This window comes from Haliotis rufescens, unplaced genomic scaffold, assembly GCF_023055435.1.
Source record: "Haliotis rufescens isolate VD_foot unplaced genomic scaffold, xgHalRufe1.0.p SCAF_8, whole genome shotgun sequence".
Classification (NCBI taxonomy): domain Eukaryota; kingdom Metazoa; phylum Mollusca; class Gastropoda; order Lepetellida; family Haliotidae; genus Haliotis; species Haliotis rufescens.
Genome location: NW_025964372.1, coordinates 40870264 through 40896989, shown reverse-complemented (window position 1 = coordinate 40896989; position 26726 = coordinate 40870264). Strand labels below are relative to the sequence as shown.

The following is a 26726-nucleotide window of genomic DNA, read 5'->3' as shown; positions in this document are numbered from 1 at the left end:
GGATCGAACCTCTTTCCAAAATTTCTTAGCATTACCCATTGCATTACATAGAAAGATGTAAGATAAAAGATGAACACCTAAATATTTATAAGTAGGAACAGTTTCTATAATGTAGTACATAACAGGTATTACACTTAATTTTAACAGCATTTACTATATACGTGTTTAAGTTGGTTGGTTGGTTTGTTCTTTAACGCCGCACTCAGCAATATTCCAGCTATATGACGGCGGTCTGTAAATAATTGAATTTGGAACAGGCAATCCAGTGATTGATATCATGAGCATCGATCATGATATTGGGATCGATGACATGCATCAACCAAGTCAGCGAGCATGACTAAAAAGATCAGACAGAACGCAAGAAGCGATATATTGAGCTGTCTAGCTGTAGCTTTCCGCCTTTCAAATATAAAATGGAAATATGAATAGTCAAGTGATACACTGAACCGTAGGCCTTAATGACCTTAATAACACGACAGATACTGACGCATCATTAAAACTTTGCTGTTACCCCTTTTCAGTAAGATATTGATGACGGCAGTGCTAAAACTACTTCTTACGCATATCGATTATTTAATGCAGACTGAACAGCCTAACACAAAGGTAGTGCTATTGATTCAACATCATTGAGGAGTTTGCCGTCGATATTGTGTCTTCGTTAGCAACTTCTGTCAATAATGAATACCCCACCACGACAGTTGTCAGTTAATTCATGATGATTCAAGACGAACATGTGAGACTGGCGTTTTTCTTCTTAACACTGGTTTCCATTTGCAAGGCATCATGTCAACAAGAGGGACACCTGATATCCAACGCGCGAATTATTAGATCATCTTTCCATATACTTTCTACACCTGGCATAAACTCGTGTGTAGCGAACTGCCAAATGCATGTGATATGTAGATCGTTCAGCTACCACATCCTCAGCCATGTCTGCTATCTTAACTATGTGGACACCAACTCATCAAGTATAATAATGAGCAGTGAAGATGGCTATGTATCTAGTGACATCAGCACCTGGAGTAAGGTAAGAAAGACATATTGCATACCCTGACATGTTTTAAACATTTATAAAATCTAAAGCCATTTTCAAGCGACCTCTGTGAATTAAATTGAAACATAGTTGTAATTGTCTCACTAAATTATGCATTTTTTTACATGATTATTTAAAATTGAACCACAATTAAAAGAAAATTTGAACCACAAATTGAATCATTAAAAAGCTTAGACAGGCTTTTAATTTTATAACTAAATCCTGCCTTGAGGGGTCATCCTGCTCCTGCTAATGATCAAACAGGGTTGAACCCACACCGAGTTGAAACTGTCCCTCTCTGAAAAACATTGAGGCGAATGGGATCGCAATCCACATTCATGCATGTCATTTGAAGAACCATGCCTCCGTGTAGGTCGTTTGTCTACATAGATAACTCTACAAAAAGATACTGTATGTTGGTTGCCACAATTGCAATTGTTTACAAAAATCCAGATCGGAAATGTGCTAGAACATTAGGTAATGTTGACATCCTTAGTGTATGTAACTATCCCTCTGGTTCAAATATACTTTGAACCATTCATAATTTTGTAATTCGAACTCATTTTCGATTACCGAATACCACTCAGTGATTGATCCAGTGCAACTTAATAATATTATGACCTCCGAGCTGCTTTATCAGCATTATCATAAGGTTGTGAGGTAAAAGAGTAAATGTTCGTCATAGTCATTAGAACATTTATGTCGGTGGTTATTATTCATATGTGTTTAACAATAAGTGTAAATGTTTTAATAGGTGCACTTGCAAGTTAACACGTCCATTCCCATTTAATGCTACCCCACCTCCCTATGTTCATCAAGAAAGTTTTTTGTGAAACTTGCAGCTTTTTCATTGGACGAGAACTCGGCCACATGACTGCGAAACTGACGTTCATAAGTGCATGAACGACACAGTTTGACGTTCATACGTTTTTCACGAGACTGTATTCTTGAAATGACGTAAACACTGACGGACTACTTTAAATTCAAATTCCTGGTAAAACCCCATGGCATTTATTTTGGACCCTTCAATCTTGAAACGTCAGAGTTTGACTGCATGGTCGTTCACGAATAATTTCCTTACGACCCATCCGTGTAATAAAAAGAAAGAAATGCACATTAAATCTATCGTAGTATCGACTCGATCCATGTCTTGACTGACAAGTGACAGTAAATAAAGGAATCTATCTATAAATTTTTCTTAGTTTCTATTTTATGTCTGTAATCACCTTTCAATGATCAGCAAATGATGATCAATGACGACTTGCACTTTTAATCGCCACAGGTTCATGAACTTCGGAAATCTCTTCCGTCACGTTAATCATGTCGGCCATTTTGACGTCTCATATTTTATGTAAATGTATTACGACGTGCAGACCCCCTGAGGTAGTTCGTAAGAGACCTTTTGTAATGATGATATCATTTTGATATATTTGTCGAACCAAACTACACAAGTTGTTCCTGTAGACCAAGTTGAGCATACATAGAAGAGGAAGTATGCCCTTGAGCAATGAATACAGAAGGGCCCCAACAATACAGGAAATCCATGGCAATACCAGACTATAACAATAGACAATAGACAATAGACAATCTTTCCGAAACTCAGAAGAAAATTGATGATATCTTGAGCATATATACTGATCTGAAATATGTTGGAACGAGAGGTGGTTCAGCCTTCATCAAGTCCATGGTCATCTTCGATACTGCTGGTTGGGATATTTGATGGGTCAAAAAGTGTTTATATTGATTTTCTTTCTGTGAATGAACTATGTCGCGGACATAACTGTCCATTTCCGATGATAGATGGTGCTTTGGATAACTTTGGAAATGTTAAGTTATGCCCCAGCAACGTTCCATAGACTAATGGAAGTTCGGATAGGCTAACCATGTAAAATTTGTCGAAAGTATTTGAGGAGCACTTGGATAGACTTGTAGTATTGCGGAAACTCTTAAAAGCAGGACCAAATTTGAAGCATAAGTGAATTATTTAGGACATGTCATATCTCATGTGCCATGCGAGTACATTTATAGAGCGGACTGGAGTATACACTCAAAAGCTGAAAGAAGATGCTCGGTGAATAGACAAGACATATTGGCGGTGCATTACACAACACTTTGTGCATTATGGCAGGAGAAAACTTAAAAGAACTGACCATGGAAGAATAAAATGGCTTTACATTTTCAGAGAATTAGTTGCTCAGCATCAAAGCGTGTCCACTGTCCTTTACCAACATCTAGTTTTCAACTTTGACATTTCAAGCCTAATAAAGATTATCTGTTAGAATATGAGAGGATTATTGCACTTATCAATAGTCCAATCAGAAAACGTTTTACAAAATCAACATCCGGGTTCTGAAAATGTGGTCGCCGCTATGGTCACAGCCACAACTATCTCCTGTTGAATTTGCTTGAACGTATTCCAAAACATTAACCTAAGACAAGAAACCTGTCCAATTACTTGTATATATTTAAATGAAAACTTCATTGTCTTTTAATTTTCCCGACCGAATGGTCCGGTTTAGAATATGTCTTCAGCAGCCCATGCTTGTCGTAAGAGTCGACTAACGGGATCGGGTGGTCGGGCTCGCTGACTTCGTTGATGCATGTCATCGTATCCCAACTGCGTAGATCGATGTTTATGATGTCAGTCACTGGATTGTCTTTCCAGAGTCGATTAGTTACAGACCGCCGTCGTATAGCTGCAATATGGCTGAGCCTGGCGTTAAACAACTAACAAACAAACATAATATATAGGGTCCAACATCAACAACAGAAGAAAACAAAATTAGTTGTTCTTAGGAATAACTTGAACACCTTATCTCAGGCTCCGGGAAAGGTACTATGTACAGGAGCAATATCCCAGGAATCAAACATGAAATTTCAAAGAAATCTGACAGCTAGAAAATCATTGATAACTGGTCCAACAGTGATTTGTGATTATTTCGGTGATGGCAGTACCAGTGATGTGTCAATTTCATCAAAGTCTATTTTCCAGTCGGACATATGTGACAGTCCAACAGTATTTATCAACCCTGATATATCAATATTTGATACAGGAGACTCACCTTTGACATCAACTAGAGACGACCTGTCCAAGACAGTCATCCTCCAACCCAACTGAATATAAACTTTGACATCTCATGGTTAAATATGCATCTACACAGAGGATTCATCACGTGTGTTTTTTTTGATGACTGAGAAATATCAGCCGAGTCTTAGTTCGTTGTATTTGCGGAGCATTGTTTGGGCAAATAGAGATTCACGGGATGAATTCTATTGGTCATCTTCACATTATATTAGATCGATAAAAATATCATTGGAACCAAAATTTTCGAAATTCTACGTAAATATGTTTTCTATTGCCGGGTGAAGCAACATATAGCACCTGTTAACAAATGAGCGCATATTCATTTGCTGAACAAAATCCTCAAATCTTATTTTAAGATATTTGAATCTTTAATAACGGCAACAACAACGATTCTGTGCCATTTGATTCTTTCTCCGGTATAATTTCAATAACATTTACAAGTCGAATAGGTCCGCGCTCGCACTCGAGGAATGTCCCGCTGGAGGAGAGAGATCACAGTATGCTTTAGTTGTCACTCACTTTCGGCGACAATTCCGGCGTCATTTGACTGAAACTGGTTGTGAGATGTAACAAGATTAACCGTTATGTTGACCAGTAACGGTGCCAACAACCATAGTCTTGACACTTCCAGAAACATGTATGATCTGCTGACTGTGTTGTCTACTGGCGTTTTTGACATTACGCAAGGGGCTGCTCTGCATATCAGGAGCTTCGTCAAATTGCTGGATATGGAGCATTTCCTGAAATTACGTTGGATGTTTGCTTTGCTGGTCAGTAATAATATGGCAGTAATTCTTCATAGAATTGGTGTTCATGTGATCAGTTATCTGCATTATTTGATTTGGTGGAACGTTATTGTCATTCAACTTTTGCGCAAGGTTTTTATGCGCAGAGAGATTTGGGAGTCGTTTCAATGTTTGGAGACAGGCGGGATCACACATTTTTTTCATGAGAGAGGAAAGTTATCTGATGAACTTTCATTGTCAGCTTTCGTTATCTAAATGATAGAAATATTATTAGGTACACGACAACAACACATTTATGAACTCAAAACTCGGCGGGATACGAACCTTCAACGTCTTGATTTGTAGTCCTTAATATTGTACCAAGTTAATTGTAAGTAAATTCTAAACATAGATTTTGGAAATAATACTAGTATATAAAGATATGCACTGTCGTATCATATTTAAACTCTGAACATGATTCAACGTGTTTACATTTCTAAACATGTATAAATTCTGAACATGTATAGTAGTTAAACATGTAAAAATTCTAAACATGTTTAGTTTATGGGGATGTTGTGTTTAGTTGGTGTTTAGCCTGTGAGACGATAACTTATTTCAAGTGTTTAGACCCTAAACGTTTCCAGATTAAGAAAGTTGTTAGTAATCGAGTCTTTGCCAGGCACACTGATTTATCAGCACAATGATAAACATGTACAATCTGCCTGGTCGATTATGTACAGGGACCATCATATTGCCAAGTGTGGCGACAAAAACAAGCCAGCTGTCTGAAGCCCTTGTAACAGACACATGTTTATTATCTAACGATGCTACTACTGTATAACTCCCGACACGTGAACTGTACAAGGAAACAGTGCATATTTTGTTATTTCGCGGTAAAAAAGACAATGGGTCATATATACTGAACCGCAAAAGAAACGTCACCATAGATAAATATCTGAGAAACCTTATTTGTCCAAACACTGTAAACATACTTTGATACATATTTAAAAGATGAATCTTGGCAAAACTGTTCATCAAGGTTACAATTAAAGTGTCAAATGTTCTTAAAGTGAACACAACACTAGTCTCTAAGAAAATGGCATCGCAAGTCAGTATCTCGTGTGTCCCTCATGTGCATTGATGACTGCCGTGCAACGTCGATACATGAATGGATGAGGCGGTTGATGAAGGCCATAGGCACTTGAGCCCACACTCTGACGAATGCCTCACGCAGTTCAGCTGTAGTTGTCGGCCTTGGTCAGACGTCATTCAGCCGTCCTTGGATCTCGTCCCACCGGTGCTCAATGGGATTTAAATCGGGACTGAGGGCAGGCCACGACATGGTTCTGATGCCATTCTGCTGGAGGAAGTCTCCTGTTGCTCCCACAGTGTGGGCACGGGCGTTATCATGCTGAAACTCGTGGGTGCGGTGACAAGCCAAATGAGGTATGGCGTGTTGTCTCAAGACTTGATCAATGTACCGAGCTGCTGTGACACCATTGCTCGTCCCTGGACCGATGCTCTGGAAGACCACAGGGCCGACCCTCTGTGCAAGACCAATTCCACCCAACCCCATGATGCTTGGACCACCCCACGAGTCTCTCTCATTAACACAAGCATCCGAATAACGTTCCCCACGGCGTCGCCAGACTCTCTCTTTCTGCCATCTGCTGTTGAGATACAGTAACGGATCTCGTCTGAGAAGGGGACTCTTCTCCACTGCTGGTGGCACCATTGCTGGTGGTGTGTTGCCCACTGAAGACGGTCCCGGCGATGACGTGGTGTCAGAATGGATCCTCGGTGTGGCCTTTGACAGTGAAGGTGTCTGCTCGTCAATCGGCGATGCACGGTGTCCGCACTAATGTGTCGCTGATGTGTCCCCATGGTCTATCGAGCAGTTTCCGATCTGACGATCCTGACGTTGGGTCGTGACCCTTGGTCTTCCACTACATGGTCGGTCTTCTATAGTGTTCAAGGCGTTCTGGTACCGTTGCTGGAGCCTGTATATGGTCCTTACGTGGACTTGAAATGCATTGGCTAGTTGCCGGGTGGTTTGTCCAGCTTGCAATCGTCCAAGGGCTTGGTGTTGCTGATTTCTTGTCAAACGTTGCATGTGGTGGCAATTCAATAACGAATGAATGTTATCCGATCTGGGTGGATTTTTATAGGGCAAGAAATGGGGGAACGCATGTGGATTTCAATTTGCACAGAACTCACGTGCATCGGGTTACCATGGCCGTTGCCGTGATGCGTTTGGGCGATCGGTTTTATTGTCATCTGCTTTGTTTTTTATCATCAAATTTCATTTTTCCGGACAAGGTTGTGTTAAATTTTAGAAACTTTGACAAAAGTTACCGAGATATTTAAATGACCACTTTTCATGCAATGTTACTTGGGGTGACGTTTCTTTTGCGGTGAAGTATATTAATGGACCTATTTGGGATTTTCTGTTTATCGACACGGAGCCAGACAATCTATAATTATCGATTTATATCGATTTCGTTATTCGATTTTCACATTGTCGGGTCTTTTTGTATTCATCTCTCGTAGCTACACATAATGCATTCAAAACATACAACGTATTTATTATTTTCATCGATAGACTGAACTATTGTACAGTGAGAACTGAAATCAATTCTGAACCTAAAACACTGGGATCAAAAACTGTGATTACTAATATTAGCGTCGCTGCGTGTTCCCATTACTGATCAATACTACTTGTAGCTGGTTATCACCTTGGCGACAAGCGATTGCCCTTTAGATCGTGCCGAGTTAAGTTAAATGTCCTCTTTCACGTTTAATCTTGTCGGGCAGCTCAGACACTCGCGGGTGGATCAAGTGAGGATTTCTTAACGCCATGGCCATCCGCTCCATCTGACCCCGGTGTTGCAGAGTCAGCCACATAACTGAATGAATGAATGAATGAATGAATGAATGAATGACTATTGTTTTACGCCGCATCAGCAATTTACCAGCTATTCACGGCGAGAACCAGTTACAATTGCAAACATATACTAATAAAGGGCAACAGTAAAAGTATGATATCAAAGATCACATAAAATATCAGATCGCAGACAAATGGAAAAAACCCTGACTATTTGGGTTAAAACCTAATCTTGTCATAAAGATGGTTTTCTTTCAAAAATACTATAATTGTTTGGCTATGAACTTGAGTAAAAGGTTGTTTCAAAATAGAAACATTAAAATATGTCGCACTTATCCCGCGATATGCCAAGGAGAGGCACGGGCCACCGAGCCGTGGGTGCCCGTGCCTATAATAAAAACAGAAGATGAGGTTGGGTTAAATGGCCGAGGGTGTGCAGGTACTAGTGGGCTACTTAGCTGCTAATTGTGTATACCAAAATGCTACCGTTGCCATGGCCACGCGCGTGGCCGACGGCGATTGCAGCTAGCGCTGCTGGCCTGGGACTGCTACCGCTGTCCGGCCCCCACGGTAGCATATTTAACCGCTACATCAGTATCCACACCGTCTAAAAGTATGTGTTTTATGGTAACTTGACATTGATAAGGAATACACATGGGAGCATCTTCTCCCTTTAAAAGGAAAGCATGAGTAAAATGTGAATGTCATATACGGCATCGGCTTAAAACAACATCATCTCTACGACAACCAATACTGATATTGTTATGTGTGAATTGTGAGTTGGGTTTAACTCCGCTTTTAACAGTATTACAGTTATATCAGGGCGTGTCAGCTTAATGTGGGAGGAAAGCCCGAAGTGATGCAGGTCTCAGACGTTTACCACTTCGGTGAAACCCACGAGCACGGGTATGGTGCTGACAAACCTAGAAACATAATCGGGGCGAACCGGGATTCGAACCCACAATCATAGGTTTCTGGCGCGTCCGAAGGGACGCAACTCTGCACAGCGAATCGCGGCGCCTTAGACGACTCGGCCACCCGTGCCCCCCGATATTGTTATGACATATAAGTGGTTGAATATTGTGCAGCTTGTTGGTGGTACTGATAACAGATCAGTCAGCCACACAATCCCCTTGTTTTATGAAAGCTTGAGCAGCTATAAGTAACAATCAGTCACTGACTGGTTTCAGAGTTGAGCTACATATGTAAACAGTACCACGGTGAGGCGTTACAGTTTGCCCACAGCAAGCTAAATGTTACATGCCACTTAGGGCCATCATGTCAGCATAGTGCTGCTGTTAAAGGGTTGTGAAGTGTGTTCATATTGATGCGAGAGAACAGCATGATTTCAGTATTATTTTCGTAAACTTTGAAGAACGTTGTTATGACAAAATAAATAATAAATAATAATAAATAAGTGTTTCAACATTTGGTTTAGTGTCATCCATGTAATGTTTCAGCTCGATGACTGCATGTGGTGTTTCTTAAGTCCAACAATTCATATGGTTGGCATAGCTGTTTACCTTTTACGCCCATTGGAATCTATTTCGTTGGATAATCCAATCTGGCATTGACATTCATATACGCCGCGGCGCGTTGCCCTCCCGTAATTCATTGACAAGACCCGTATCTGTTAAAAAGAGACAGAGCGACACGCCCTAAAATAGGAGCGGTGTAACAACTCAGCGAGTGAGTGAGTTTGGTTTTACGCCGCTTTTAGCAATATTCCAGCAACATCACGGCGGGGACACCAGAAATGGGCTTCACACATTGTACCCATGTCGGGAATCGAACCCAAGTCTTCGGGGTGACGGGCGAACGCTTTAACCACCAGGCTACCCTACCGCCCCGTAACAACTCAACCAACAAGGTCAATATAGGGTGTGACCACCATTTGCGTTGATACAGGCGAAGCAGTTGCGGCTCATTGAAGACACCAGATGATTAAATGCAACCTGTGGGAGGTTGTTTAAAATGTCAAGCTCTATGGGGATGAGGTCAGGGGAAAAAGGTCAGGGGAAGAGGTCAGGAGAAACAGCCGCCATGGCAGCACAGCAATGCGATCCTGCCTCGAAAAGTCTGTTAAACACGTGCAACAATTGGGGGGCATTAAACTGCTGCTTCGGGACGTTATGCCCCTGCATTTGCACAGAACATGATCTGAAACGATGTCGTCACGTGAGTGAACGCGATTCAAATTGCCGTTAAAAATCATGAGTTATATGCTCCCATGCATTGTGATGCCGCCTTATAGATCACACTTCCATCCCCAAACTGACGACGTTGGTAACACAGGCGTCACTAAAACGGTCTCCTGGATACCTGTAGACACTTGCACCACCATCAGAGCTATCCACCAGATCCCGCGAGTCGCCTCTTACGACAAGCATAGTCGCCTTTAACGGCAAGTTTAGTCGCCTTTAACGGCAAGTTTAGTCGCCTTTTACGGTAAGCATAGGTCGCTGAAGACCCGGACAAAACACGCAAACATCCAAATTGTACGCCATGCAAGAAGAAATTGTGAATCACGACCTAAAAATTCAGGTCCAGGAGATGAATGTGTGTTGAAGGATGCATTACTTTATTTCAGAATGAATATCAGTAAACTTCAGAAGACTATTCATTTCATTTCTAACATAATTGTCTTGAACCTTTGAAGATCAAGACGTAACTATCTCTATGGTCACCACGTTTAGTCACAAATGTTTCCCGTTTGGGAGTATGGTGTGCAAAAAAATCCAATTGTTTTGAGTGAGTGAGTGAGTGAGTGAGTATGGTTTTACGCCGATTTTAGCAATATCACGGCGGGGGACACCAGAAATAGGCTTCACACATTGTACCCATGTCGGGAATCGAACCCGGGTCTTCGGCGTGACGAGCGAACGCTTTAACCACTAGGCCACCCGACCGCCCCCAATTGTTTTGACATAACTGAGGTTGGTTCTTTTCTGAGATTGCAAATATTCAAGTGAATCTTTGGATTTGAGAATCCATATGGTATTAAAACCACTGTCAAATGTCAGCGAATACAAAAAGAAATCTTCCTTGATTGTATTAAGATTATGGTTATGTTTTCGTGGTACATTTGCTGGGCCAGTAAAACATCTCACTTTGTACGGAATTTTGTTTACCTTTGAATCTTTTATCTATGTTTATCGTTGGCTGTGACAGATTCTTCCTCACTAAACATACTGCATTATATGTGGTATTATTTGATATGATACATCAAATCCTTTTATCAAACTATTTATGTTGTGATACTTACATAATAATGATCATCCTATTTGAGGCCTTGTCAGTGGTAAGAACTACGAAGTTTTCATGTGGACATTGTTTGATATTTACATAATATTTGTTTCCCTTATTAGAGATTGGACGGACCCTGCAGTGCAGTGACGTGCGGTGTACATGACAGATGTACTGTGGACAGAACAGGCGTCGATGCATGCTGCAAGTATTTTATAGTTTCGTTGGAGTATTCCTTAAGGACATTCACACGGTACAACTAGTTGTATACAATATATTGCATGCAACACAGTGCATCCTATGAACTTGCAAGCCGTGCTAACTTTGAATGTGTGCAACTTGTTGGACGTGAGTTTTATGACACAGGACATGTTCTGTTTTCATGCGACAAGTTGTACGCAAGCAGCCAACCAAAAGACGTTTAAATATCACGGTAACGTCTGTTTTTCGGAAGTGTAAACATTCAGGAAAATACTTATGTAAAGTAGGTTGGTTGAGTTACCTGTAACAAATTGATATTTGCAAAGGTCTACGTCCCTAGGTTAATCTTAACGTAAACAAAGTCAACATCCAGTTTTACACTATATTACGACCCGGGTAGGGAATAGGTCTTCACAACCCGTGCTTGTCGAAAGAGGCGGATAATGGGATCGGGTGGTCAGGTCTGTTGAGTTGGTTGATGCATGTCATCGTATCCCTATTGCGTAGATCGATGTCCAAGATGTCAATCAGTGGATGGTCCAGACTCGATTGTTTACAGACCGCCGTCATAAAGCTGGAATATTGTTGCGTGCCGCGTTTAACAACAAACAAACAAACACTCTAAATTACAGTAGCATTTTCTACTCTATCGAGAGATCCACTCGTCAATTTGTTGCATGCATTGGCTCAGATTATTGCTAATTATGGTTGCAAGAACTGAAAAATTAATAATTTGACAGGCTACTTGACAATGATTTCGAAATATCAACAGCATTTGTCGAAGTTTCATTGTTCACCTGAAAATCCTACTCTGAACATCCAACGCACTGCTATCAGTGAACACGCTATTTTGTGAAAGGAAGTCAGCGATACATCTATGAAAGAATCTTTGAAGAAATATTACTTCTGGTAAATGTACATAAAAGGTTCATTAAAAAGACATTTAATGATATTTGTAAAGTAAACGTAAACCTGAAAGATATTTATCAATGGGTTTCTTATTACATATGTACACAAGTGTGCACAAAAAGATCTAGAATGATTGTTTTTCAGTTGTTTTTGATCGCTCGATCATAATGTCTATAATAAAATGCACGAGGGGTGCGTTGAAAGGGTCCAATCATGTCATTTTCTCTGGGTGCAGGCGTGTATGTGTGATGTGCGATATATATATATATAGATACCCAGGTACCCAGAGAATATATATATATATATATATAAAATATAATATATATATATATATATGTGTGTGTGTGTGTGTGTGTGTGTGTGTGTGTGTGTGTGTGTGTGTGTGTGTTGTATCGATAAAGTCTTAAACTCGCCTCATGCTGTATACAATGACGGCAATTAGGAGAAATATCAGTGATTCTGCAAAAGTCGACTGGCTATACCAAATTTCCATGATTTTATCAACTTTTGCCTCCATATCATTAACAAATTTGAAATACATTTTCAAAACGTATTGGATGACAATAAGACAATAAGCCAGTGCTATGAACATCAAACCTGGGGTTCAATATCCATATTTGTGAAGGAGGTTTTGGGTACACATGGATTAAAAACACTCGAGAATGTATTGTCGTGAGCCATAGCAAGTTCCCACCACGAATGCGGTATTACAATGGCTTACAGGTAAGCATATGTACACGTCTTCATCGTGTTTTGGCGTCAGCGGAAAATTGATCCTTTCAGATATGAGGCTTTATTTTGTTTACATACAGCTGCCAAATAAACCTTTTCGTCGCACTGTAACTTTATCGATGTACAATAAAAAGTGGCCACATGTTAAAGGGTGTTTTGTCAGCAAATCAGTAATTTTACATCATGGTGTAGAATATTCAATACTCTACAACTCGTTTAAATTTCAAAGTCAGGGGTTGGCCCAGTGCCGCGCGACCGCAATTCTTGCACAACAATCACGCTGCATACCTTATAAAAATGTGCGTCTTAAAATCAACTCGGCAACCAGGCTTCCATCAGTGATGGAATGAATCACTAATTTCTAATGTTTTAGTTGGAGATGTCGCGAGATCCGAGTTGTTTGCAACTCGCAGCTGGGTAAATGACGAATCGTATCGCAACTTCAGTTCGTGCAACTAATTTCCTACAAGTTGGTCCAACAAGTTAGGCCGTGTGAATGCCCCCTTGTTACATCAGACCAACTCATGATCAACTTCAACACTGTTAGAATTCCAGGATAGGGTAGGCCCCGAGCACCACGCATGTACGCTTGTTGTAAGAGGCGACCAAAGGGACTGGGTGGTTAATCTTGGTGACTCAGAAGTCATCGCACCCAGATGTCGTGTCCATTATATCAACTACTGGTGTCTCTGGTCCAGACTCTAATATTAACAGGTCGCCGTCAATAGCTTGCCTATTGTTTGTTAGTTTGTTTGTTTGTTTACCGCCACACTCAGCAATATTCCAGCTATATGACGGCGGTCTGTAAATAATCGAGTCTGGACCAGACAATCCAATGATTGACTTCATGAGCATCGAACACAGCAATTGGGATACGATGACATGCATCAAGCAAGTTAGCGAGCCTGACCACCAGATCCCGTTAGTCGTCTCTTACGACAGGCATAGTCGCCATTTACGGCAAGCATGGGTTGTTGAAGACCTATTCTACCCTGGATCTTCACGGGGCGGCTTGGAAATTGCTGACTGTGCCATTAAACATCAAACCAACTAACCGTATAGTCTAAGATACTTGTGGAAAGGTAAGAGCCGTACAAGACAACTATCATTCTGTATTCTGAACCAAAGATCTAAACCGTCTTCACTGAGCCAAAGTTTGTTTTCGAGAATTAACGTTAAACGTTAGGTGATATCTCTGTCTGTTCAATATTTTAGCTCCGGTGTCTATTAGTGGCGATCATCCCTACATTCTTGTTCTTAATACGTCTGTGTGGGAGACGGCAAGGCTGAACTGTATGTCTTCATTTGGAGGACACCTGGCAATTGTGGACTCCATTGACAAGATCAACTTTCTGACAGTATTAATTAATGCTACAGGTATGTTTTAACATTTGTATTATGCAATTTCGTTAAATCCGTGAAAGGACAAATAAGGGACATAAACATGTTTGCATTACAACGAGACTCGATCCAGGGTAGAATAGGTCTTCAGCAACCCATGCTTGCCGTAAAAGGCGACTATGCTTGTCGTAAGGGGCGACTAACGGGATCGGATGGCCAGGCTGGCTGACTTGGCTGATACATGTCATCGTATCCCGATTGCGTGGATCGATGCTCATGAAGTTTATCACTGGATTGTGTGGCTCGATTATTTACAGACCGCCGTTATGCAGCTGGAATATTGCTGAGGGTGGCGTTGTACAAACAAACAAACAAACAAAACATTACAATTATCCTGTCTAGGCAAAGTAAACTGCTGCTAACACTTCGGTGATGGTTGATTGCTAGTAATGAAGTATTAGCACCCCGACGACGATCCGGGGTAGAATAGGCCTTCAGCAACCCATGCATGCCGTTAAAGGCGACTAAGCTTGTCGTAAGAGGCGACTAGCGGGATCGGGTGATCGGGCTCGCTGACTTGGTTGATGCATGTCATCGATCCCAATTGCGTGGGACCCGTCAAGATTCCGGGGTAGAATAGGTCTTCAACAACCCATGCTTGCCAAAAAGGTGGCTATGCTTGTCGTAAAAGGCGACTAACGGGATACGGTAGTCAGGCTCGTTGACTTGATTGATGCATGTCTTCGTACCCAATTGCGAGGATTGATGCTCATGATATCAATCACTGGATTGTCTGGTCCAAACTCGATTATTTACAGACCGCCGTCATAAGTTGGAATATTGCTGGTGCGGCGTTAAACAACAAACCAAACCAAAACACCAATTGTGTGGATCGATGCTCATGATATTATTCACTGGACTGTCTGGTCCAGACTCGATTATTTACAGACCGCCGCCATACAGCTGGAATATTGCTGAGTGCGACGTAAAAGACCAGCCAACTTGGGAATTTACTCATAATAATAACCACTGGTTTCTCCTACCCACACTCAATTATTTTCAAGCAGCCGTGACATCACTGACTGCATAAGCGTAATTTACCACTCACTAATGTGCACTATTGTATCTGAGATACACGTAGGTAACTAAATTGAGATGACATACATATTGCGTCTCAGGTAGGTATGTAGTCTGAGGCTGTAATCCTTTCTTCAGGAGACTTCTTCCTCAGAAAGTTCTACATCGGTGCCTCGGATATACAGGAGGAAGGCAGCTGGAGATGGATGGATGGGAGTCCCCTAAACTTCACGTACTGGAGACCCGGACAACCAACAAGCACGCCTGATCAGGACTGCCTTGCGTGGAAATTTGGCGATGGATGGAGAAACCGCCCATGCACAGATAACATCTTCTCTATCTGTGAAAGGTCGTTTTAAACAAATTAAATCTGAATTGCAATTTGGTTTGTGCACATTTATTGATATAGTGAGTTAATATTAAACGTCACATCCGCAATATTTCAGCCGACGAGAAGTTATCAATTAATAATACATACCTTTAGACAAATAATACATACATTTAGAATAAAATCGATGGCCAGTACAATAACTAGAGTATAACAGATTCGATTTTAAACTAGTTGAGAACATTTAAAATAATACATTATCATTAAAAAACACAAACAAACAATCTTAAAACGGGCTATAGATCGCTATCAACTGAAGGTAGATCACCATACTAGGGATCATAGGGACTTATAGTACGTTTGCTACCTGCATGAACCCCAGCCGGATTCACATCATCCCTTCAGGTGTTGACGATTATTGACAAATTTAGCCAAGGTTAAAATAACACATATTCTACGATTGAAAACGTGGCAGAAATATAACTACTTCGAATGACGTCGTCTTACATACATTCTCTGGGGGACAATCCTTTTACACTACTTCAACCAACATCAAGGGTACAGCCACTAACAATCTCAGTTAACAAATTTCTTTCTACCAAGTCTAAAAAGATCATTTATTCATTACAAGACACACGTTTCAAAATTTATTTAACAATTCTATTTCTTTAAAAAAAAGAGAGAATTAAATGAAATTTGATATAAACATAATGATCCTTGGGCGATGAACTTTGAAAAAGTTATCCCTTGTGATGCAAAAATCAACGCAATCAAGCAGGGCATTCCTGAAAGTGATTCTGTGATCACAAGGGATAAAGAATGGAGGATCCTCACCTTTCAATAAATATCCATGAGTTTATCACGAATGACCAATACGACATCGTCTTAATATGATCTCTTCAAAACTAGACTGAGAACCCAAGTAGGTGTAATCGATATTTGGTTTTATTGCATGTAATATATACATATACATATATATATATATCTATATATATATATATATATATCACTTCTTCTGCATTAGATCTCTGATGTAATATCGTTGTTTGTTTGTTTGTTGTTTAACGCCGCAATATTCCAGCTATATGACGGCGGTCTGTAAATAATCGAGTCTGGACCAGACAATCCAGTGATTGACATAATGAGCATCGATCTACGCAATTTGGGATACGCTAAAATGCACCGATCAGCGAGCCTAACCACCCGATCCCGTTTTTGATGTTTGCAATGATAGATGACCCTTTACCAAATATGCCATATGACAATGATTTCTTTCAGTGTGTCTACTGTTGTCTGAGCGGATTTGTTTGGAATTTCACGCATTCCAAGGATTGTTGGGTTTAGGTGCTGATTGGTAAACATACGTCTGATATTGTTGTCCAAGTTTGGATGTCTCGTCGGTGTAGGGCGTCCGCTTTTAACCCAACGAGATTTAATACGGCTTTCATGTGGTTGTGGGGGGCGGTCGGGTAGCCTAGTGGTTAAAGCGTTCGCTCGTCACGCCGAAGACCCGGGTTCGATCCCCGACATGGGTACAATGTGTGAAGCCCATTTCTGGTGTCCCCCGCCGTGATATTGCTGGAATATTGTTTAAAACGGTGTAAAACCATACTCACTCACTCACTCACTTCATGACGTTATGGACGTGATGATACCCTACAACCTTAAATACATCCAGTGCCTTCAGACATTTGGCTTTCAGATATTTAATAGTGGTACGAAAGTAAGGTGATGATCGGAAATTATTCCTAAACATTAAACTTTATTCGGAGTTCCCGCTAGATGTAATTCTGGATCCCTATGTTGTTTATATTTCGACAGAAATGAATACAATTTGTTTTTGATTTTGAAAACTTGAAACCGTTACATCGATACCAATCATTGATTTTATTTAGACAAAGCTGCAGCTGTCTCTCAATTGTATGCATAATTTTACCTCGACATGATACATTAAAATCAACAGATCATGACCCATTAACAGAGTCATTTAAAACCTTAGACAAACTATTTATTTTGACACAAAACAACGTTACCGATAATATGTTATCTAGAGGGACACCCTGATCTTGATCGTAAAAATCAGACAAGGTTGATCCCACACGTACCTGGAAATGCCTATCTGTTAAAAAGTGTGATATAGAATGCGATATACGGCCTCGCAACCCATCTCATGAATGTTACCTTAAGTGTTAGTGTTTGTACCACCACCGAGTAGGCTGTGGACATTTAGATCACCCATAATTACACAGGGTTTGGCGAGTTGATTACAGAGAGATTGAAGATCAGACAGCTGAAGAGCTGACGAAGGCGGAATATACAGTGAGCACATAGTAAAAGTTCAAAGCAAGTCGCACTGCAACATATTGGAGATTGGTGTTAAGTGTAATGGGGCTGTAGATTTTAACAATGATTGAAGATCCTCCAGTGGCCCTATCACCCGGAGAAGAAAAATATAACTGTATCTATAGCATTGCCAAGTATTAGAAATTGAATACCACTGTCGATATATGTAATACGAAGGGTTTTAATTTTTCTATGAATGTCTCTGTAATGTTTTGGATGTGAAATGAGAGTTTTGTATGTCCCTCTCTGTGATCCGTACCCATGTTATAGATATCTTGATGTCTGTACGGTGCTATTTTGCTGAACAATTTCTGATGCCATGAAAACCAATGATTCACCCAAAGGTCAATACTCTCTGTCAAATTGTTGCTATTACTAGAATATATGCTTTGAGTTTATTAACGGAGAATAAAGAACAGACTATAAAGTTAAACCGCGTTCGGCTCCAGGGGTACTGCAATTCATCCTATCAATACGGTATATTACAAGATAAAGCAGTTCTCGTTTTGCCTGAAATATAGGAAGCAGCTAGTTTATCAAGTTCCGAGTGTTTGAAGGACATCAAATCGCTGTATTATCTCATCGATGTTTTGCAGCCAGGACTCATGATAATCCGGGTAAGACGTGGTCTTTAGCAGCCCATGCTTGTCCTAAGGGGCGACTAACGGGATCGGATGCTCAGTTTCATATTCTAGGTTGATGCTTGTCATATCCAAACTGCGTAGATCGATGTTCATAATGTCAATCATTCGATTATTTCATCCAGACTCGATTATTTACAGATGTACACTTACTAATCCCTATTTGATATGTACCGCATCTTCAAGTGTTTGTTCCGGTGAAACTTTGACGTGCCTTTGTATGTGTTTGTGACGATACCATCGCCGTGGCAGGAAACGCTCACCTTTTCGCAAGTAACTGGTTTTATTACTGTTTGAAAGTGATTCATGGTTGTGACATGGTCGAAATCGTACAATGGAGTTTGCCTTCAGCAGAACTTTCTGACGAATATGGAAAGGGCTTTGTCGCCATCATGTATTGCTCAAGATACATATATACATCATTATTCTTCATATTAAAAGTCACAATGGTACTTTTAGAACCTTTTAGTCATAAGGTAGAAGTTTTGTAATAGGTTTCAAAAAATGTCCAACATAGACTTCAAAGAGGAAATTGTTTACAACCTCCAACTTCGAGTGGCGATCATAATGACTCGTAAGAAGTATCGACTTCATTAGCACCTACACTACGCTTCCTGGTTACTGGAAAAGATGATGTTGAAATTGTGTCCGTTTGAAGGTTCTATTTTATTAAGGTTTAATAATTCGAAGGTTATTAGATGTATCAAAAGAAGGATGATGAACACGACTATAGTAAAGCATGAAATAGCAGTGGAAGGGGTATTGATGATAACAATGGGGTGACATGCTTTGATGTATAATTTCATCTGTTTCACATGGGAGTACAACATACAAAAGCGTCAATGTAGCCTTTGAGATTTGAGTGGCATTGTTGTCAAAAATAAGACTTCAGTCAAGACACATAAAGCCACGTCCTTATTGACAAGTTTACCATCCGAAGCTAATGCTTATATTGTCGAAGAAACATTGTCCAGCGAAAGGTCGCTGGTTCGATCCATGCCAAAAGACTTTTCAAGCGTAATCTTGAACCACACCTTGCTAGAAACACAAATGCTAAGTTCCAGCTGCACCTGCCCAGCTATTTCAGAACAGGTGTTTAAAGACGATCACAAGTAAACCACAAACCATTGTGAGCTGACACGTATCTAACTGTGCCAACGGAAAAACGTAACTGTGTTTCATTTAAAGTGGTGTAAATGTTATGTTAATGACCAGGACGCCTGTAGACCACCAGAGCTGTCAAGATGAAAACTGGAATAATATGTGAACAGTATAATGTCTCAGTCTAGTCTTCTGAATCTCAGATGCTGTCTACACTTAGCAAGGCGTTCCTGACGGTGAGTTGGAAGCAACACTGGGCGTATGCTGTGCTCCCTAAACCGGTTAAGTACCGTTCTGCCACTAATTGGTCTCAACATTTAAATGTCTGGCAACTTCGTTTTGCGCCATTCCTTTTTGCAGCAAACCAACGGCGCGCTGTCGTTGATTTTCAGCGAGCCGTGTCATTGCGTAAGCGTTATTTACGGTTGACGAAAGGTCTTTTTATGAGCAACTGATAGCTGAACAATAATTGTGTGCTGTTTACACTCCAAAAAATAATGTTTGAGTATCAAACTGTCCGCAGTGCATGAACATGCACGTGAAAATTGTAAATCACGACCTTAAAGTCGAGGTGGGAGTGAGTTTATGCTTTACGTCACATCGGCAATATTTCAGCCATATCGTGACGAGAAGTTATAGATTGTCTATACATATATTTAAACCAAATAAATACCTGTCATGGATGGACAGTAAAATTACTAGACTATCACAGATTTATATTTAAAACTAGCATACAACAATTAAAAGATATCACTAAATGAACCAGTACAATGTAAAAAAGGGCTATAGATCGCCAGCATCTGAAGGTAGATCACCATGCCAGGGTCCATGGGGACTTACAGTATTATTGCTACCTGCATGGACCCTATCCGGATTTACATCATCCCCTCAGCTGTTGACGATTTAAAGTCGAGGTGATGTCTTCGTGATTATGTACTAAAAGACGCAGTATTTACTTTACATGAAGCACAATTACTTTTTTCCTCTAGTATATATAGATATGGGTAGTAACAACTAGTAAACAAAACAGTTTTGACTGTTGAAATGTTACTATATCTGTTTGAAATCTGCTCAACTTTAGATGACAAATTTCCGTTTATTTGCAAAATCCATGTCCTAACGATAACATCTGCCCTTTGGAAAAGGAAAAGGTATAATTACATACAAGGTACCCGGAGGTAAAAGGTAATTAGTGCATATCATTAGAGGATGCGTGTTAGAATTGGTCCTCAGTAACCCACGCTTGTCGTTATAGGTGACTAACGGAATAGGGTGGTCAGACTCGCTGACTTGGTTGATGGATGTCATCGTATCCCTATTGCGTAGATCGATGCTCATGATATCAATCACTGGATTGTTTTGGTTCAGACTCGATTATATACAGTAGGTTGGTTGGTGTTTTAATGCCGCGCTCAGGAATATTCCAGCTATATGACGGCGGTCTGTAAAATAATCGTGTCTGGACCAGACAATCCAGTGATTAATATCATGAGCATCGATCCACGCAATTGGGATTGATGACATGACAACCAAGTGAGCGAGCCTGACCACCCGATCCCGTTAGTCGCCTATTACGACAGGCATAGTCGCCTTTAACGGCAAGCATGGGTGATTATTTACAGACCGTTGTCATATATTGATGAGTGTGGCGTCAAACAACTGGCATACAAACATATATCATATTTATGTCTATCTATCTATCTATCTATCTATCTATCTATCTATCTTGAGTTGCAAAATGAAATAAAGAAAGTGTATCCAAATCTGTATATATATATATATATATATATATATATATATATATATATATATATGGCATAATATATTCACCTGAGTCTAAATCCATTTTTAAAATACATTGCTAAAGATTGGATAACATCTTCATTGTTCGAATTCAACAAATTGATCATTAATTGATTGTCTTTGTGTGTAATATCTAAATTAGATAGAAACTTTAATCTCAACGTTTCATATTTTTCGCATATAAAAAAAACATGAAACTCGTCTTCAATCTCTTTGTTGGTATAGTTAGAACATATACGATTTACAAAATCACTATCCATGGTTCTACAGTATTTATTGACAAGGATGTTATGGAGAGATATTTTAAATTTACAAAGAGATATCAATAGATTTTATCTTGTAATATACTTTAATATTGTTTCTGGTTGTAACATTGATTTGATACCAGCACAATACCTGAGAACGTGTGAAGAGGAAAAATGTTTGTGCCAGTTTTGCTGACATATATCTAATAATCTTTGTTTAAATGTATGTAAACAAAGTTTTTCATTACAAGTGTCTTGTGAGATCCATACAAAGAAACATCCAGTATTAAATAGTGCTTCTTATATCAGACAGCCAATTCATTTTCCCTTCGCCATCTAATTGCTTTAGCATTTTGTAACATTGAAATGGGTACCTGTGAACTTCAAATTTTTAATACTTTTATCCAATATCTAACAACAAGCAGCTGGCTATGAATATATGTACCATAGCGACCAGTTTCACCAAGTCCTGCCTTATGTGAAGCATATTTACAAATACGTAAGAATTGCTTAAAATATAAAGTGTGAACTTTCTCAATGGATTCAAAATATTTAATGCCCCATTTATCCGAGCAGTATAAACCAATTTGTAGAATTTTCTCATCAAATATCGAATTTGCTGTGGTAAATGAATAGTTCATTGAATAATTTATGAACAGGAAACATTGACTTAGATGCCTGAAGCGCTAAGATCTCACAAACATTGGACCAATTTAGTCTTGAGGACATTAATAATCCTAAATACTAATCCTGACTTGCAATTTTTAAATGATTATCACCATATATGCAATTTTCATGCTTCGATACAACTCCACCATGTCTAAAAACAATAACATTGGTTTTCTCAAGGTTTACTTCTACATCCCACTTAATACAAAAGGACTGCAATACATTGAGCTGTTTCTGCAAGCCTGCCACAAATTAGTGAGTGTATTGGGTTTAACGCTACTTTTAACAGTATTCCAGTTATATCACGGCTCGTCAGCTTAATGTGGGAGGAATGCCCGAAGTGATGCAGGTCTCAGAATTTGGTGAAACCAACGAGGACGGGTATGGTCATCAGTACTGTCAGTACTCTATCTGTTGCTACTGCAACTATATCATTATAAACAGTACCTGATGTACCGATAACATTTTTAGTACTGTTTGTACACTTGTCAGAAGCCCAAACAAAACTGACATAGGAATGTATAAAGCAAGAGTTTTTGGTTTGTTGGTTTGTTTGTTGCCGCATTTCAGAAAGACTGAAGTCACATATGTTGGACATCGGATAACTAAAGAGGGACTAAAACCAGACCCAGAGAAAGTTAGAGCTGTAGGCCAACAAATACGTCAGAACTACAGACATTTCTTGGCTTCATACAATATCTATCTTATCTTGAAGAACATGTACGATTTAGCTCTCCTTTGAGAAAACTGCTGGAAAAAGCAGCAGAATGGCATTGGGACAAGCCCCAGGAAGAAAGTTTCCAGGAGCTGAAACAGTTGGCTGTCAAAGCACCAGTACTTACCTTCTATGATGAACCCGTGAAGATTCCGGGGTAGAATAGGTCTTCAGCAACCCATGCTTGCCATAAAAGGTGACTATGATTGTCGTAAAAGGCGACTAACTGGATCAGGTGGTCAGGCTCGCTGACTTGGTTGATGCATGTCATCGATCCCAATTGCGGGGATCGAGGCTTATGATGGAAATCACTGGATTGTCTGGTCCAGACTCGATTATTTTACAGACCGTCGTCATTTAGCTGTAATATTGCTGAGTGCGGCGTTAAACAACAAACAAACAAACCAAAACAAAACCTTCTATGATGAGAAGAAACCCTTGATTATCAACGTTGTCGCAAGTTCGAAAGGGCTTGGAGCTGTCCTCCTACAAGACGACAAACCTGTGGCATATGCCTCGAGAGCACTTACCATAACTCAGCAAGCCTACACTCAGATAGAGAAAGGAACTCTAGCTATTTTGTTTGAATGCCAGAAATTCCATCACTACATCTTTGAAGATCCGTAAAGGTGGAAACAGACCATAAACCCCACGAGAGTATCTTCCGCAAACCTCTTCTTCAGGAACCAGCAAGATTACAGAGGCTTGCGATGGCTTTACAGAAATATTGTCTGATCATCATGTACAAATCATGCAACTGTCTGACACTCTCAGTAGACTGTACTTGCAGGAAGCCAGAGAAGAACTTGTTCCAGAACTAGAAGTCAACAAAGTATGCCTGCTTGCTTATCTTCCCATATCACAAGAAAAACAGAAACAGTTACAAGAAGCAACAAAGCAAGATGAAACTCTTAAGAGATTGCTTGATGTTGTTATTCAGGGATGGCTTGAAAGTAAAACAAGTCTCACACCAAGACTAGGAGAGTACTGGACGTACATAGACGAGATATCAAGTGTGAATGGACTTTCTGCAAGAGCAACAAGCTGATTGGGCCCAAGTCTATGCAATCCGAGATGTTAAAGAAAATACATGAACCACATCTAGGCATCGTCAAGAGCAAAAGCAGAGCTCGAAACATACTTTTCTGGCCAGGTATGTCAACACAAATCGGAAGAGCTGGTTACTAAGTGCGAGACGTGTGACCTATATCAGAAGTTCAACCCAAGAGAGCCAACGATAGCAACTGAGCTGGAAGACAGATCTTGGTCCAAGATCGGTACTGACCTATTTGAGTATCGGGGAGCTCACTATTTGTTGACTGTGGACTATTTCTCAAAATGGCCGGAAATATCTCAAGCAGCACTGTTATCAGTCATCTGAAGAGCCAAATGGCTAAGTATGGCATTCCCGATGAAGTTATCAGCGACAATGGGCCACAGTTCTCGAGTACAATAGTTTACAGAATGTTCACAGACATATGGATTCATCCGCACCTCAAGCAGTCCACAGTATGACATTGTACATCTATTCCTCAAAGCTTTACATTTTCAGAAAGGGAAGGATGTAATGTAGGTGTGTGAAGCGTACGTAAAATATGGCAATTGAGCCACTAGTCTTGGTATATTTGTCATTGTGCTAAGCGGCCCAGTCAACGTCCTTGTTTCGAGATACGTCATAAGCAAGGTAATACACAGTTATCAGTCCGCTATAACTGTCGTTCATTACACTCAGGTCTTTCAACTTCCGTCGTGGGCTCCGACGCTGCAATACGAAGTTCGGGATTTTCTGACAGGAATATTCAGTAGTAAGAATATATGGTAGGGCGACAAATAACGGACGCCGGAGTATTGAACCTCCGCTCGGGTAGTCTTTCACCCCAAACGGCTTGCCAAGGTATTAAGTGCGTTATTAATCTGATACCATGGATTACTTACGTCAGTAAGATAAGCTGCAGCGTTTGCACTTTTAAAATATGTTTAATATTTCTAATCCTGGATAGCAAATGTAAGACCATAATATTATTGTTGTCTTGAATGGGCAAAATAAATAATTTGAAGATGATGCTGTCTATGGTGAGTTTGGTCTCCAGGTCGATTCTATTATGTAGCGTGTTGCGGAGGATGTCAAATGCTTCTTGTAGAGGGATATTGGTGAAGAGTCGATTACGATATCACGGCATAGCTGACATACCGCTTGTTGCGGAGGATGTCAAGTGCTTCTTGCAGAGGACCATGGTCATCTATGACGTATTGACATAATCGACACTTTAAAGGTTTAGGTGAGCAAAAATAATGGCAATTTAAAATTTCGCCAAAAACGCAACACAAACGCAACAATACTTGCCATACATATATTACTGTATTACTTTCAGCCAGGTGAGCTAAAAATTCAGACAGAAAGTAAGAATCGATATTGAGCTTTCTAGCTCTCCGCCTTTGAAATATAAAATGGAAATGTGAATTGTCAAGTGATACATTGAAGCATACTCGGACCTTTGGTCCTGGTGACCTAAATACTACCAAATAACTTAACACATAGTGACACATCATTAAAACTTTGCTGTCACCTCTTTTTAGTAAGGTATTGATGACGGCAGTGCTAAAACTACTTCTTACGCATATCGATTATTTTCTAAAGAATGTATAGCCGAACACTTAAGTAATGCTATTGATTCAACAATGCTTAGGAGTTTGCCGTCGATATTGTGTCTTCGTTAGCAACTTCTGTCAATAATGAATACCCCACCACGACAGTTGTCAGTTATTGCATGATGATTCAAGACATATGAGACTGGCGTTTTTCTTCTCAACATGGGTTTCCATTTGCCGGGCATCATGTCAACAAGAGGGACACTTGATCTACAACGAGCGAGTTATTAGATCATCTTTCCATATACTTTCTACACCTGGCATAAACTCGTGTGTAGCGAACTGCCAAATGCATGGGATGTGTAGATCGTTCAGCTACCACATCCTCAACCATGTCTGCTATCTTAACTATGTGGACACCAACTCATCAAGTACCACAATGAGCAGTGAAGATGGCTATGTATCTAGTGACATCAGCAGCTGGAGTGAGGTAAGAAAGACATACAGCATATCCTGACGTGTTTCAAACATTTATAAAATTTTAATCCATTTTCATGCGCCCTATGTGAATTAAATTGAAACACAGTTCTCACTATTTTATGCATTTTCTTTACATAATTTATAATAATCCAAGAAAATTGACCCACCAATTGAATCATTAAAAAGCTTAGACAGGCTTTTAAGTTTATTACGAAATCCTGCCTTGAGGAGTCACCCTGTTCCTGATTATAATGATCTGACAGGGTTGAATCCACACCAACTTGAAACTGCCTCTCTGTGAAAAACATGCATATCAATTAAGGCGAACGGGCTCGCAATCCACATTCATGGTTGTCTTTTGAAGAATCATATCTCCGTGTAGTGTTTTTGTCTACATAGATACAGTCTACGAAACACTGTATGTTGGTTACCAAAATTGCAGTTGTTTACAAATGACATTACATAACTAACTGATAAACACTGCTTCGATTTGTTCGCCTAGCTGTTGCATTACACCATAAAGACAGAATCGTTTTCGGAGGTCTAAAATCCATTAAATATATTAAACATGGTTTCCAA

At 40.0% G+C, this 26726-nt stretch overlaps 1 protein-coding gene across 1 annotated transcript; it reads left to right on the top strand.

The window, feature by feature from the left end:
- Positions 1-630: 630 nt before the first annotated feature.
- LOC124151061 (C-type mannose receptor 2-like) lies at positions 631-15608 on the top strand. The gene is made up of 4 exons (XM_048389533.1): positions 631-1027; positions 11096-11177; positions 14031-14192; positions 15372-15608. Exons 1-4 carry the CDS (start codon positions 713-715, stop codon positions 15590-15592), a joined length of 780 nt encoding a protein of 259 aa, XP_048245490.1. The 5' UTR covers positions 631-712; the 3' UTR covers positions 15593-15608.
- The last annotated feature ends 11118 nt before the right edge of the window (positions 15609-26726 follow it).

Bases quoted from the DNA above. Each gene is read 5' to 3' on its own strand.
- LOC124151061 (XM_048389533.1), top strand. From the start codon at position 713: ATGATGATTCAAGACGAACATGTGAGACTGGCGTTTTTCTTCTTAACA. The intron at 1,028-11,095 runs GTAAGAAAGACA...TTCCCTTATTAG, and splicing joins ACATCAGCACCTGGAGTAAG to AGATTGGACGGACCCTGCAG. The intron at 14,193-15,371 runs GTATGTTTTAAC...TCCTTTCTTCAG, and splicing joins AGTATTAATTAATGCTACAG to GAGACTTCTTCCTCAGAAAG.